At 60.1% G+C, this 15930-nt stretch overlaps 1 protein-coding gene across 1 annotated transcript in view; it reads left to right on the top strand.

Moving 5' to 3' along the window:
* The window catches only part of LOC119092547 (zinc finger protein 628), a 27755-nt gene extending 15163 nt beyond the window's left edge, over positions 1 to 12592 (top strand). The window contains exons 2-7 of the mRNA XM_037215505.1: positions 7591 to 7804; positions 7853 to 7937; positions 8085 to 8975; positions 11104 to 11212; positions 11819 to 11998; positions 12268 to 12592. Of these exons, the coding sequence (XP_037071400.1) occupies positions 7591 to 7804; positions 7853 to 7937; positions 8085 to 8975; positions 11104 to 11212; positions 11819 to 11998; positions 12268 to 12560 (1772 nt within the window). The 3' untranslated portion in view covers positions 12561 to 12592. The remainder of the gene's footprint in view (positions 1 to 7590; positions 7805 to 7852; positions 7938 to 8084; positions 8976 to 11103; positions 11213 to 11818; positions 11999 to 12267) is intronic.
* Positions 12593 to 15930: the final 3338 nt, after the last annotated feature.

The following is a 15930-nucleotide window of genomic DNA, read 5'->3' as shown; positions in this document are numbered from 1 at the left end:
CGAGTTTTCGCAGCCAACGGTAATGGACCAGACTGAAACCACAAAACGCTCATAACGGAAAGTGCATTGTTTTGTGGTTGAATGCAGCGTTGCGGCATCAGATAGCATTATGTGGCCTTACAGAGGCCGCATGAGATGGTCGGTTTGCACCAGACCCCTCTTCATGCCAGTCAGACTCCCGTTCATGTCCATGGCCGCGGCGCTGGACTATCCGGTAGGCGGTGGTCGTGCGAACGGGATCGTGGCGGACCTGTGCGTGCCGGCCGGGGCGGGTCGCCGCCGACGGCGGTGCGGCGACGGTCGCAGGTGGCGGAGCGCTCCCGGACAGGCCCACAACGCCACACAGGCGGCTAGCCGGGACTGCAACGCCGACCATCCCTAAACGCGTCTTCCCGGGGGCTTCCGTGACCTCTGGGTCCCCCGGTGTGGTTGGCTCTGGGTGTTGACCAACTACGAATGCATGCAGTGCCTTGGTGCTTGTTGGGCGGATCGCTTGGAGAGTGCCGATTCGCATCAAGTTATAGCCCATTCGAAAGGCAGGTATTTCGTGGTACCCCGACCATACCAGAGCGTGTGGCAGTCGTCAGAGCCCAGCAATTAGGCAAGGTCTGATCTCCGTACATGCGGGCCAAGGTCCACTTAGCAGTTAGCTCTGTGAAAGAGCGGCGGGAGCGCAGCGGGCGCGACGACCGGCGCCGGCTGCGGGCGACGCCCTCCCGTCCTGCGCAGCCGCACCGCCTGACGCAACTGGCTCGTTCACCCGACGCCAAATTATGGCGGTGCAAGGTCACAGGGCAGCAGCGGCTGGAACCGGCGCGGCGTGTTCGCCGCTTTCGCTCCAAAAGTCCGCACTGAATCGCCTTTGGGCCACGTCCTGCCAGGCGCAGCTGAGCCGTGATGAGCCTCGCCGGACGCGATGGCGTGCGCCTTTGAGCTCGCCGTCCTGCCGGAGCCGGTAATCAACAGCTGCAGGTGCGCCCGCCTCCGGGCCGCGCCACCGGACGACCGGGCCGCGCGCTCTGCACGCTCGCCGGCGCTGTTGGCCTGCCGTTGGCCACATGACCGGCACTGCTCGGCGGTCACATTATGCAAGTGGTGCTCTCCGGAGAACGTTTCGAAAGCACCGCCTTGCGGGCTGCGCACATCGTGCACGGCCGGCACCTGTCGACCGTGCACGCGCCCCGCGCGGGCCCGGGTAACGGTCAGAGCCGGCCTGGCATCGCGCGGCTGCCATTGAGTGGATGGCCTGGTCACTCTGACTGTGAGGGCCAGCGGCTGCGAACGGGCCGCGGTGCAGCCACCAGCACATTTGCCGTGTTGCAGCCACGAGCACTTTTGCCGCGGTGCATCGGAGAGCCACACGCTGGGTTGGGGGCGGGTTGGGAACAGACGAAGCGAGGGTCGTCCGCTCGTGCAGGGATGGTGATGGAGAGATCCGGCGAGCCCGTACAAAACTCAAACGTAATGGATGATTATTGCGCACGGACTCTGGATCTATTTGTTAGACTAGTTTTTGAGATTGCAGGACGAGAAGTTGGCCGCGTTTGGAAATGCTTAAAGCTCTCGGCTGAATGCCCCAGTGTGTTCGGGTGCCTGAAACTCTTTGTGTGGATAATCAGAGCATCGTCTTCCGCGGGTAGTCCCCCTGTGTCACTGAAGTACCAGGAAAGAGCGGGGTGTGCGGTTTTCCAGCCCGTTCTGACAAGCAGTCAGGATTGAATGGCGCGACAGCGCCAGGACAGCCGCCACCCCGGTGACGTCATAAAGCGGCTTGCGTTCCGCCTTACCTTCAGCCTTCGTGGTCAGGTCATAAACCACAGGGCTGGTCGGCGAGTATATTGCACGTGCTTTGCGGGCCAAATCTGGAATCTACACCGCTCCAGCCTGATTAGCTAACTTGAAGGTCCGGCTTGAGTATTTCGAGCACTTATACTCCACAGTTTGCTCAAGCTAAGTACAAATACCACTAGATATGAGCGCGTCACAACCATATAGCACTGCAGCCTATTCTGAGCTTTTTCGCTTCCACTAAAAACGCTGAAAACGAGCGCGGTAATCAGGTGGGTGTGTTAGAGGCGGATCGTTCGGCCAGGGCCGCGGTGGCGTCGCCCCACAGCTGCTAGAGATCACAGGCGCCGTCTCAGACCAAATCCTCTTGGCGGCAGGGCGGCATCACTGGACGATGCCATTGGCTTTTGTGTTTGATTATTAGTCCATCCATAACACATGTTTGACGAAAAGCAATAATTGCGGTACGTGGGTGAGTAAGGCTCTGTTGGATGTTCGACGTGGAATAATGGGTGGGATGCGGTCAGCAGGAAGGGGATGCCACAGAGAGTAAGGCACGTGGGAGATTAACGAGCAACAGGGTGGAGCGTGTCGGCCACTGAACGCCTAGCTCAACAATCTGCAAGAAAGATAATGCTTGAGGCACACATTACGTACCATACTTTCCGTAAAGGGCAAATGATGGGTAAGATGCCTTTCGTTTCGTTGGATTCCTTCTTAACAAATCCTTGCTTTGGTATTTTGTTTCGACCCCCTTCTTCCATGCTTGCCAAGTGTTCCGAACGAAAGGTCTCTCTACCACACTACTGCAGTCCCAAAATGCAGATGGTTCTCATTTGGCGGCCATTTGGTCTCACCGTACCACACTAAATACCAATGTCTGCATATCTCTTACTTCACACGCCTGCCATTTTCAAAACCATCAGGCATCTTGAAAATATAAGCCCAAGATGAACTTGTAAGCCCAGCTGAAACGATTAGCCCTGTCCGAGTTCTCTGAAACGATGGGATCCGTTAGCCGTGCCAGAGGTCTCTGAAGCGATGGGTCCATTAGCCGTGCCAGAGTTATCTGAAGCGATGGGGTCCATTAGCCGTGCCAGAGGTCTCTGAAGCGATTGGGTCCATTAGCCGTGCCAGAGGTCTCCGAAGCGATGGGGTCCATTAGCCGTGTCAGAGGTCTCTGAGTCGTGGCTCTGAGGCGTGTGGTGTTGATAGATTGGCCTCAGAAAGGACGACTGCCTTGCTTTGGAAGCCTAGTTTCGGTGAACTGTAGGAAAACCGGCCTGTGTTCCGTAAAAGTCTGCCCCTGTCACGACTGAGTGCACCGCGATGCTTTAATAGCAGCCGCAAATGCTGGGGTTTTTGCTGAGCACTGTCTCGTCCTGAATTTTTGTGATTTCGGACATTGCACCTCCGCTGGGCTGGAAGCCGGACATGTCGCTATTCTGTCACTGTCAAACCTGGTGACTTCGACCACTCGCCCTGAATGGCTTCGAATAAACGCCGCGGCGCGCGGATACCGCGTGCTCGGGAGTTCCCCACACAGCGCGTACCGCCGTCCGGGCGGGTGCGCGCGCTCCGTTGGCGCAGCCTTGGTTTTCTGGGGCTGGCCCCGACTGGGTCGGCTGGGAAACAGCCGATTGCGACACCGCGCCGGTCGGCGGTCCGGCAGCAGACTCGCCCGGCGTCGCTGGCGGCATCTGCCGCGCCGAGATGTTCGGCCGAGCTGAAGCGCGCCGCCGTTCAGCTGGCGACGAAGCGGCCCAAGGCTGCGCACTGCAGAGGCCTGGTGGCAGCAGCGCGCCGCGGTGTTTGTTGCCGGCATGCGGCCTGGTTCCAAGGTGACCTCCAGGCTCGGCGGCCGCCGCCGCCCGCAACGTCTGTGCGGCAAACGCTGAGGGAACGGTGGCGGGCGAACAAAAAACGCGCCAATGCCCGGCAGCTGACGTCACAGCGGCTCTGGCGATGCCGCCGAATAACGGAATACGAGACTGGCTGGGAGAATTGGGCTGTCCAGCTGTTGATGCCCGATGGCTGTGCCCAGCACCCAATGGCTGCCAAGAGAAAGGAAAGTTCACAAAGCACGGGAGGGAGGAAGCGGCAAATCTTGGCGCCGCCTGGAGACTGGCGGAAGTAAAGAGGATGGCCTGATTACTGAGAAGTACCCTGTTGGCAGCATGCTCTCCGTTTGGTCTCCAGAGTGGCTCTGCCCCCAGACCTTTTGTGACTGGCTGATGGAGGTTCAGTGCTGGCCGTGTTGCTGTCGGTATCCGATTCGGAATGCGATCTACGTCTGTTACATAGGACTCGTTGGCCTCCAGCGCACTGGACGGTGACGGTCACAGCCACGTTGTCGTAGCAGGCCCTAGTGAGCCGGCGTAGTCACACGGACCCGCGCCACCCGTGGACGGGACTTATCATTGTCTGACTCCGAAGGCAGGAGTTGGTAGCTTCTGCTCAGAATGGATCGCAGGTCAGCCGTGCTGTACCTCTGTTATGAGAGCATGCTGTATGAGAGGTCTGAGACAGAGCTTGTGGCGAATTACGCGGTATTTGAAGCCGTCCACTTGTCGTTATTTTCGTTGCTTGGGCTTGAAGTAAACAAATCGTCTGCATGACGTCCTACACAGCAACTCGATCGCCGCTTCTCGGCGCCGTGAGTGCGAGTGCTTGAAGTCGGGCTACCCCCGGGATCTGCCCTTAGAGTGTTCTGTTATCTGATGACTGATTTCGTCACAGTTCTCGTTACCAAGCCCGCCTGATCTCGGAAACCCGTCTGGCGGCCTTCACCTCAACCTCCCGCCGTTCGCAAGGCCCGCTTTCCCTTTCGCGGACCGCGCCGCCCCTCTCTCCCGACGCTGAGCGGCGGTGGTGCGCGAGGCTGCCGACCGCCTCGGGCTGCTCGGCTGCGGCCGGCCGGTGCCCTCCCGCCGCGCCGCGCCGCGAACGCCGCCGGGACCGGCTTACACCGGCCGCGGGTGACTGGCGACGGCCGCGCCGAGACGGCTGCGGGCGGTCACGACGCGGTGGGAAGGGCCGGTCGAGTCGACCACCCGGCTCGCCCGCGCCGCCGACTCCGGCGCCGTCTCCTGCCGGAGCCAGGCCCAGACCGAACCGGCCCGGCCCGTGGGCGCGTTATCCCGTCCACACGGACGGCGGAGAAAGGTTTGGTGTCTGCCGCTCGACAACCGTGCATCCGCATGCATTCAAGTAGTTAGGTCACTCGATGCGCTAGGAGATGTGACATCACCAGGGCACCCGTCACACGGGGGGAAACACCGGCAGCACTCTTTCAGCAACGTCACTCTGTTTCTGGCCGCTGACCAATAAGCCCAGGAAGCAGCGACCTGACCGACCCCGACTAACCCTGGCTTCCAGGAATCGGCGCGTTGCGGGCCAGTTTTCCCCAGGCCCCCCGCCGCGGCCGGCTCCGTACTGGCGCACAGCTGCTCGTGCGTAACCCTCCCCCTCTCCAGTGCCGGCTATTTATAGCACTCTCCATACATCGAGGCAAGCGCTATAAATAACCGGCCGGGAGCAAAACAGCCCCGGCGAAGGGTAGTATCCTGGTAAATCAATGGCGCTGCTGACCTGCGGTCAGTAGCCCGTCGCCGCGCCAGCGAGCGTCCCCAGCTCGGCGGCCCGCGGCGCCGCCCAAACGCTGCCACCGGCTCGTGGACGATGTGGCGGCCAAACGTGGCGCGGGCCGGTCCGGGCCGCTGGGTCACGGCCGCTGCGCCCGTGCGTGTGCGTGCGTCCCGCTATATAGGCCAGGGTCGGCGCCGTGTGCCGGCCGCGGCCGCGGGCACCGGCCGCCCGCAGCTCCAACTCACGCGCAGCCGCTGAGTCAGCGCGCTTCCTCGCTGGGAACACTTCCAAGGATCCCGGCCGGCGCGCGCTCCAGGCTCGCTACACAGAACCGCACACGGCGGGCGAGGTAGGCGGAGGTCAAGTGTGCGGAGGGAAGGGGAAGTGGAGGCGTCAAGCACACGGGGTAAAATGTTTCGCTGTTTTAAAGTCTCAGGCTGCTTCAGGTTGTCACCTCGTCGTCCCAATTTGACCCACCCCCCCAAGTTTTTTCAGAATGATTTCCAAACGGCGCGGCGTAGTCGCGCCAAACTCTGCATAGCCGTAAGCAATCGAACAGCGGATCGTTTGGTATAAAAAGCAGGCATACTTTGTGAGATTGCTAACCTATGGCAGGTCAAAGTCAGGTCGTGGCTGTCAGCGAAAGCCATTACTAAGGAATCGTTCAATCTAATGCAACAACGGGGTTTTCGACGAAGTCATGCATCTCTGAGATAGGTTCTTTGGCAATGAAGCAATTTAATCTAGAATTGTGGCAAATTCCATTGACCTAGAGTCAGGTGTATAGGTTAAACTGAGGTCAAAACCTACTTTTTACGTGGGAGCTTTCTTTGTTTGGTAGATTCTAGTGCCTATTTCGAATGTATAGAAAAGGGCCGTAACAGACATATTCCATAAGCTTCTTGAAGGTCCGAGTAGGTCACTGGCCTACAATGACCCTGTTCAACATTTTGTTTGAAAGAATATACCGCCTGGCGTGGTCCTTAACGCTTATTCAGATAAAATAGATGCAGTTTCATAGGCTTTTTATCATCTTGACCTTCTAAAGATAGAAGATCACTAACCTTAAAGGAAAACCAGCGACATTTTGATAAGAACAGCTATCTGCGTCCAAAGCGGTTACATGAAGAGGTCTGGGGGTACTTCGGACACCAAACATGGGCTGACCTTGTTTGACCTCACTCGATCCCAGGGTCATGTTTTAGAAACATCAAATTTTGACAAGTGAGTTCACATGCAGGCCATCCCACCCTGTGGATTTGGTGCATCTAGCGTTTTTCCTTTTCGAGATCACAGGGGTCAAGTTGACCACCACCCGAGCAAAGGGCAATTCAAGCAGCCACCCGGGCGCGTGGAAACTTCGGGATGCGTTACGTTCAGTTGCCATCAAGCAGAAAAGGCAGACAAGTGTGCTAAAGACGGGTGTCGCCGTCAAAGCCATGCCTGTCATAGCCTTTTTGATTGTGTGCGCCGATGGGCGCTGTATGACCGTGTAGTCGATCGCCGCAGAGCCTAAATAATATGAGCATAAATAAATAATACTATAATACAATGCTCAAATACCCAACCGACAGCGTGCGCCCCGTAGGAAATAAGATATGTGATGTTTACAAGTGAAATCGCAGCCCTTTCAATACGCGCCGCCTACCTGCAGAATCTCCTGTAGCCAATACCCGCGTGGTGAAAGTTTAGCCCATAGCACCACACAGCACCATACTTCACACTCCCATAATGCAGGATGAGCCTTCCTCGCCGACAAACTCTACAATGTGTACAAAGCGTCCAGATGATATCGTTTTCATCGGCTCTCTGAATTGTTGTAACGTCACACTGCCACAAACAACAATACCCTTTTGACATCCGCCTGTTAAAATTGTCATGGACGTTTTTGCGTATCACGTTCAATTATTGTCGAAAAGAGACAACATCCCTGATCCCTATCATGACCTCAATCTTACGTGGGCTTTCAGCATCTCTGAAAATGGCACCATGGTCCTGGAAACAAAATAATATCACCTGGTGACGGGTACATCCTCGGTCGCCATCATCATCGTATTTACATCCTGCTCGAACGGAGCATGCATCGAGCACAACGTTTCACAAATGTCGCCCCAGTTGGAGTGGTTTGCTGTGACCACGCTTCGGCTTGCAGCGGTCGGGTCAACAGATGGGGAAGGCGTGGCGCCGCCGGTACTGACGCGGCGCGTGTTTCAGGCGAACTGCGCCCGGTTGTGTCCGCCTCGTCGGCGTTCGACTGGGCCGAGGCGCTCGACTGGACGCGACCCGGCGCCGTGCTGCAGTGGCGCCAACAGACGGAGGGCGTCGAGGCCGTCAGCCGCCGCCTGCAGGACGCCCGGGTCGACGACGAGGCCGACGAGCCGGTCACCGACGAGGACGAGTCGCGCTGCGAGTCGGCGGCGGCGCGGCAGTCGGCCGAGTCGGCCGAGCCGCCCCCGGCGTCGGCCGCGCCACCCAGCGACGACCCTATCGACCTCTCGTTCGGCGCCCACCCGCTCAGCTGCTTCCCGTCGCTGGCGGCGCCGGCGCGCGCGCGGCTCTCGGTGATCACGCACACGCCAACCTTACCGAAAAAGCGACCCTTCTACAGGCGCAACCTGTTGCCTGGGGGCCGGCTCCAGCTGAGCGGACCATCGCCGGCGCGCTGCGTCGACCTGCGCGTGCCGCGCGCCGGCCTGGCGCCCGTGCAGACGCCGCTCGGCTCGGGCGCCAACCCGTTGTCGCCGACACCAGGCTCGCCGTACCGCGCTGGCGGAGGCACCGGCGGCGGTGGCCGCGGACCAGGCGGGCAGCCCGGCGGCGCCGGCTTCGGGCCGCCCGGCTTCGGCGGCCTCTTCGGGCCCGGCGCCAACGGCTTCGGCTTCGGCCTGATGGGCTGCAAGGCGCCGCACCCGGGAGGCGGCGGCGAGCGCGGCCGCTACTCGCCACGCCACTTTCCGCCGCAGCAGCAAGTCGGTGTGGACAACTTCCTGGGGAGCTACATCGACCAGCAGGTGGAGGGCTGCAAGCCGCCGCCGCAGCCGCCGCCAGCGCAGCCATGGCCGGCGCACGCGGCCGGCGGCGCCGGCGCGCGGCTCGCACCCATGCCTTACGCCTTCAACGCCGACCCGCTCGGCTTCTGCGACCCGTACGAGATTGAGGCCGAGCTGTTCGGTGATTCGAAACCGGCAGTGTCGGCGGCCCCACTGGCGGACGGCAGCCACGACCTGTTCGGGCTGGAGCAGCTGCTTCAGCCGACCGGCACGGCTGCCGAGCTGTCACACCAGACGGTGGTCGAGGCGCTAGGCGACTCGGCTTCGCTCCCGGCTCTCTCCGAGCCGGTCGTCTCCTCATGCCTGGCCGACGCGCTCTACGATGGCAAGTTCGTGGTGACGGGTCTGCACTCGGGACTGCCGCCGCCGCCGCCGCCGGCCGCGCAGCCGGCACAGCAGCCCGAGTCGTCGACGGGGCCAGCGTGCCGCTCGCCCGGGCCGATCCGCGCCGGCCGCAGCTCACCCCGCTCGCCGCGCTCCGTCGGCGGCGACGCCGGCGCCGACGGCTCGGTCAGTCTGGACGTGCGCGTCGGTCAGCTCCACCAGCGGGTGAGTGGGAGGCGAGGGGGCGAGGTCGGGTCGGGTCGGGTCGGGTCGGGTCGGGTCGGGTCGGGTCGGGTCGGCCGAAGGTCTGGGAGGTGGAGTGAAGGTGATTGCCTACCGACGTAGTGGTGCCCTCAGGACTTCCACGGTATGAAAGCGGATGGGGACCTGAAGCATCGATCCCATCGAAAACTGCCTTGTGTTATACTGCGGAACGGTCGATTTCAATCCAGCTCACACCGTGGCTTTACCTCAGCCAGCATCGGTCATCACGAGACCCCAGTGATGGCCGATCCCGGACGCAGCTGCTTCGGGCGCGCCGAACAGGACGTCTGTAGCGCCTGTGATGTAATCTGTTGATTCATGGCAATAACACGGCACTGCACGCCCGACCAGTTCAAATAATTGCCGATTTTGCAACTGTCTGCAGCGTTGCATGAAGCTTTCAATCGTAACGGTCCATTGGGGGCCACTTTCCGTTTTGCCGTTGAAAACGGATTATCACTGACGGTAATCGAGATTTAGTGGTGCATTGAGACGCCTCGGCGCGGCAGCCGAGATTCGGATGTGCCGTGTGGTGGCGACATGTGCATACTGGTTACCATACGGACTCAACATTGGTTTGCCTTCGATAAAAGTTGGAACGTCGGTGTCAAATTTTGACAGTCGCCGAAGGCTTTTAATGCGGCTACGGTTGAAAGTGTGTGCTTTGCCACAGACATATAGGAACAAATTTATATTCTCATCATGAAGGTACAACGCAAAAGGGGCGACTCAGCGGGCATCTAGAGATTGTACGGCATTGTACAAATCAGTCTCAGTTTGAGCAAAACTGGCATTTGGTACCACTTTGGTACCAAATTAGACGGTGGTGAGAGGAATAAAGTTACAATAATAGTTGTGTGGGTTTTGGTATCTGCTCTCCACCGTTTCGACACCGTACTACTAAGCACTAAGCGAAAAACAATGATGTTGCTGAGTGCATTGTCTTGACACACAACGCTATCGGGTTAGCGCCGAGGCACAATGGTTCAGACTGTTTCCAGTGGAGTACCGCCACGTCACGGTCTGTTGCTGACAAAACAACTTCAGGGGCGTGTCTTTCTTCGGCCATTTTGGATGACACAATTGCCAAGGGCCCAACAACGCATCCGGAACAACTTGCAGACATTAGATACCTGAAAGAGAGCATTCATGTAAGAAAACACATCTGCGTAACCCTCCGATCTGCTAGCGGAACTTTCTCATCGGCCCAATGTTTAAGCCGTGCTCACTAACAGCTTGCTGAGAGGTTATGAGGAGGTTATGAGGAGGCTATGATGTTATGAGGAGGTTATGAGGGGGTTATGAAGAGGCTATGAGGAGGTTATGAGGGGGTTATGAGGAGGTTATGAGGGGGTTATGAGGGGGTTATGAAGAGGTTATGAGGAGGCTATGAGGAGGTTATGCCCTGGTTTCGTGTCACGAGTTCGAGGCTTGTTTGGCGCGCTCCACGACTGACGCCGGGTGCAGTGATGACGGCCGGGGCTGACTGGCTCGGGGCGGGTCGCGCCACCCGGCCATGAGGCGCCGGCCGAGTCCGGCGGCCCCGCGACGCCGTTACAGCGACCGCCGGTCGGCCGCCGAGGGGCGCCGACCTTGTGCGCGGCTGACGGCCGTGTCAGCGCAGCCATTACGCCGAGACCGGCGGCGGCCGCCGCGCTGTCAGAGTGTGGGACCGGAAGGCGGCGGCGCGCGGCCCTGTGATCGCCGCCACGGCAGCCTCACGGCCGCCCGGCGCCGCCGCCGGCTCACGGATCCCGGCGCCGCCGCCGGCTTACGGATCCCGGCGCCGCCGCCGGCTTACGGATCCTGGCGCCGCTGCCGGCTTACGGATTCCGGCGCCGCCACCGGCTTACGGATCCCGGCGCCGCCGCCGGCTTACGGAGCCTGGCGCCGCTGCCGGCTTACGGAGCCCCGGGTCACGCCATCACGCAGGGGGGCATCTGGGCGGGACGGCATCTGCTCTGATCACCACACGGCCCGACGAGAGTTGCAGCACGGATATTACACATGCTTACCACATTTACGAGGATAGTATTGTATTCTTTTAATGTATTTGAATCAGGAGCCAAAAATTTCCTCCTGTCCGCAGCTTGGTCTCCCCGAGACGCACGCCTTCGAGTTCGTGAACGGCGGCCACGGCATAAAGAACCCGCACGCCAGCGAGCGTGCCCTCGAAGTGGAAAAACTGCCGCCCATCAGTGAGTTTTACAGCATGTGCCGGCGAACAGATGCTATGACGGCGGGCAGGTGAACGGCCGCTGGGGACCCAGACGGGCGGCCGCTTCCGGACCGCTCCCGTGGCTACACTGGTCGGCCGGCCACGAGCCGCCGCCGATAACGGCCTGGCACCGCACCTGGCTCGTGCCGCATCCCGGGCCAGCCAGCTGCCGGCACAGCAAGCAGGCTGTAGTACCAAATCAGCGTCTCTGATGGCTCCGTGAAATGACTTCTTCTCATTTCGTTCTGGAGCGAATCGTTTGCATGGTTACGCACTGCTGCTTTCCATGTTGTGTGGCGATACACTCGCGTGGCGTGCGAGATCCCCATTAATTGGCACACCGCTCGCACGACTCGGCCATTTCCATTTCCGGCGCCCAGATAGCTGCGTTTCACAGAGTCGTTTCGGTGAGTGCACCGTGTAATCATTATGGTCCCGCTATCCTTTTCCTTTCGTGCGTGGAATCCCGTCTTGTGTTATAGCGCGGCCTGTAATCAGAACCCATACTGCTGGCCCGTGCGGTTTGGAGGCGCACGCGTGCTGCCCATCCTCAGCTCACCTGTGCCCCCCCCCCCCCCCGCTGCAGTCTGCGAGGAGGACCCCAAGACGTACATGTGCCGGCTCTGCTCCAAGAAGTTCAACCTGCTGCGACTGCTGAACCGGCACATGAAGTGCCACTCGGACGTCAAGCGCTACCTCTGCACCTTCTGCTGCAAGGGCTTCAACGACACGTTCGACCTGAAGCGACACACGCGCACCCACACGGGTACGTGCCGGCGCCGGGGGCCGTCACCTCTCTTGAGTCGATCCTCCCCTCACTGAGCTGTCAGGGTGGACCTGGTCAGTGGACCTGGATCCAGGACAGCGAGACGGTGGGTCCAGTGGGTCCAGGACAGCGAGACGGTGGGGAAGCTTTGGTCCAGCTGCTGCTGACGCTGGGTCACGCTCGGTCCGTCCCCAACTGTCCACTGTTCCCCGACGAGTGGCGGGGTTTGTCGCGTCTGACCTTGACCGAGCGCCCCGTCCTGCCCGCAGGCGTCCGGCCCTACCGCTGCATGCTCTGCGAGAAGTCGTTCACGCAGCGCTGCTCTCTGGAGTCGCACTGCCTGAAGGTGCACGGCGTGCAACACCAGTACAACTACAAGGAGCGGCGCAACAAGATGTACGTGTGCGAGGAGTGCGGCACCACATCCATCGAGCCCGAGGCGCACTACTTCCACCTGAAGGAGCGACACCCCAACAGCCCGGCGCTGCTCAAGTTCTACGACAAGCGCCACTTCAAGTTCAACTCGAACTTCAACTCTATGATGCTGCAGTCGCGGTCGTAACTGCGGCACGGCCGCTAGAGGCGCTGGCGTCGCCCGCGGGCCGACAGCCGACGCCAAACTGAGGCTGCGCTTAGTGCGAAATGCGAGAAAACGGAAGCCGTTTTGCTCGAGACGGTAATTCACATGCGCGTTATGGGTTGGCGTATATTTTACCCGACGTTGAGTCTGAGAGAGCGCTGCTAACCCGACATAAAAAGGTGTTTATGTGACAAGGTGCTGTCAAGAGCATAGCTTTTACGCATCAAGATGAGCTACTATTCGGGAGTTTGCAGGTGATTGTAGAAATTGTCCGCCTCAACGCCAACGTAGGGCATCGAAAACGTGCTGCAGGATGGCATCCGCAAGCGGCACCAGCAGCTGGTCCGTGCCGTGCGGGCTGCGCTCTGGCCGGGGAACGCTGTCCGGCTCTGGAAAGGTGGCTTCGACCGGCTGCAGTTGACAGCTATGGGGGCATTTGTGTGCGGGCAGCGGGGATGCTGCGCGGCTGCGATGGCGATGCCCAGCTGTGCCTTCGTGTCCAGGATGACGGCCACGGACGGCCAACGCATGACGAGTATGGGATCGCGGTGAGCTGTCGTGTGCGCACTGTCGGTCAATGGCGGCCGCCCTGCACGTGGTCGGACGGTCACGGCTTCCCAGCGACGAAGGGACCACAGGAGAGCGGGTATACTTTTGAAAATGTATCAGCCCTGTGGCGTTGCATGGAAAAATACGGATGGAAGTCCGTTTCCGCCCGCCTCCCAAGCTTCCGGGGCTGGTGCGCGTTTGCGGCTGTCTGAGAAGTGAGAAGGATCGGGCAGGCGCGACTGTCCGTCGGCATGAGAGAGTGCGACGGTCTGATCTCGCGTCGCTTTCCGTCCAGAGGTGCGTCCGAGAGCGGCCGTGACCTGCCGGCCCCGCCGCCGGCGCCCCGTGCCGCGCGCAACCTCCGCTGGCCGGCCACCTGCCGCCAGAGCGGCGGCTACAAATTCCCACAGCGCAGGCAGAGTTTGAGCAGGAGTGATCCGACTGAAACAGAGGCGGCCGCAGACGAGGGGCTTGCACCTCTCACCTCACCTGACCAAGCTGTTTGTCGACGTACGTTCGCCACTGCATGTGATACAAATTCCGCGACTTAACAATAACCCAACTGCCAATGGCGTGCTCATTCCAGCGGCGGGTAGCCTCGGACGGGTCAGGCCGAGTCGGGTCGGGCCGGCGCCCGGTGATGGTGGGTCTCCCCGGAGCCGGGCAGGCGGCGGTACCGCACCGGCGGCCACGTCAGAGTACAAAGCGGGGCCTGGAGGTCGGACCGTCGCAGGCGCCGCCCGCCCGCAGCTGAGCGGGCTGCGCGTGTGGTGTCCGAACTTGGCGCGCGTGTGCGGACGTGCAGCAATAAAGCATTGGTCGCGGCGGTCTGTGTCGAGGTACTGACTTCGGGGGAGGGTTGGAGGGGAAGGGGGGAGCGATTTTGGAGGCGGAGGGGGGTGCCGGCGGGTGCGGCGCAGCTGGGCTCGAGATCGGCGCCAGTCGAGCGGCCCAACACGCGCCATGCGGCGGCGCCCCTCGAGTCGGCGATTTGCATCGGCAGCAGGCGCGTGAGATGGGCTATCGGCGGGCGGCGGGCCGGCCCGTGCCATACCCGTACCCGCCCGTCGGCCGTCACGGATGTTGGGCGGCCGGCGGCGCCGGGCCTCCCGCCCACGGCCGCACACTCGCGCACGCTCACCTCCGCTGAACACAGCGGAGTGCACGGCCGCACACTCGCGCACACTCGCCTCCGCTGAACACAGCGGCGTCCACGGCCGCACACTCGCGCACGCTTACCTCCGCTGAGCACAGCGGAGTCCACGGCCGCACACTCGCGCACGCTCACCTCCGCTGAACACAGCGGGGTCCACGGCCGCACACTCGCGCACGCTCACCTCCGCTGAACACAGCGGAGTGCACGACACTGCTCGCTCCAAAGAGGCCCTGGAGCACTGATAGAGCGGGACCTACAACGTGTAAAAAACGGCGACGAGCTCAAATGCTTGTCGTCCGTTATCGCCATGCCATGACAGCAAGTGAATCATAACGTTTGACAAGACGCGTTTCGCGAACTGGGACGAGCGACACGTAAACGGGAACAGTAGCATCATCAAGAAATAAACATAAGCGAGTGGACCCAGTTGTCCTGGAGACCTCATACAAATGGGTTGGGGCGTCACAGAAGATCGCTGATAAAAAGCGTTCGAGCGCTAATATACCGGTGACATTCCTGAAAAATCATGAGCTCACAAACTGTAAAAAACCGTCAATTTTATTCCACGAAAACAATCAAGATGACATGATTGATGCGCTCGGCGACAGTAAACAAAGCGTTTCGAAAACACTACAGCTTATGTAGTGAACATTGGTTACAACTGCTCGGAATACGCGCGCCTCTGTGGTCCCCACGATCCGAGCTCTCTCTCAAGTTCAAGAACTCTCAAGAGTTAACTTATTTTATCCCTCGGCTGCTCCTGATAAGCACATGAGAAATGAACCAGGAAAAATTCTACAGTGTCAAAGAATTTAATCACTGAACGAATTAAGGGTTAAAAAGCCTCAGGAAAGCACACAAGGTCGGACAGAACCTCACTCGTAATACATCCGACCCCACATAAAAATGCGGCTTGCGAACAAGCTGGGCGGGGGCGGAAAGCACAAGGCGCTCACAGCTGGCACGGTGACGTCAGAGGCGTGCCAGAGCCTTCGTAAGGCACGAGATGGCCTCCACCGACTTATCAGGCACGTTACACAGCCCATGAAGCTATCGGGAAACGGCAAATATCCGAGCCCATCGTGACGCGATCACGCCATAAGAGTTCCTCGAAAATAACGGCCATTCCAAATGCTGGAACTGTACAGTGTCAGCTTAGCTGATAACAGGCTGAAAACACACGTGTAATCAAAGCAACATGCCACATGCATGCAGCGATTCCCAGAAACACCACGTCTTGCAAATACCCTTCTTATCATCGGCACATGCTGGGTATGTGCCACTAAATCCCGCCTCGCGCACTGGCACCGAGATGCAGGCTGAACACGAGCCTGCAGAGGACGCCGTACGGCTCACGCGCACGGCTGGTGGACCGGGACGCGACGCTGAGCGCCACTCATCGGAGATGGGTGACAGCAGGGAACGACCTGCGGCTGTTCATCGCGTGAAGGCGATACTTCAACTCATTTTGTGAGGGGAGGGGGAGGAATTTGAGACGGGGATGTAATGTCCCTTACTGGTCCAAAAACACCGACACTGTCCTTCTCCACATCCGGGGAAGGGGATCACTGCACCTCACCACGCGCCACCGAGTGCCGCAACTGCGCAGCGTCATCTGCAGGGCCGCCGATTCCCGGAGCGGCGGGG

This window comes from Pollicipes pollicipes, unplaced genomic scaffold (genome assembly GCF_011947565.3).
Source record: "Pollicipes pollicipes isolate AB1234 unplaced genomic scaffold, Ppol_2.1 Scaffold_3447;HRSCAF=4054_pilon_pilon_pilon, whole genome shotgun sequence".
Taxonomy (NCBI): domain Eukaryota; kingdom Metazoa; phylum Arthropoda; class Thecostraca; order Pollicipedomorpha; family Pollicipedidae; genus Pollicipes; species Pollicipes pollicipes.
Note: the sequence above shows the minus strand (reverse complement) of the source record. Positions and strands in the feature narration are given on the sequence as shown.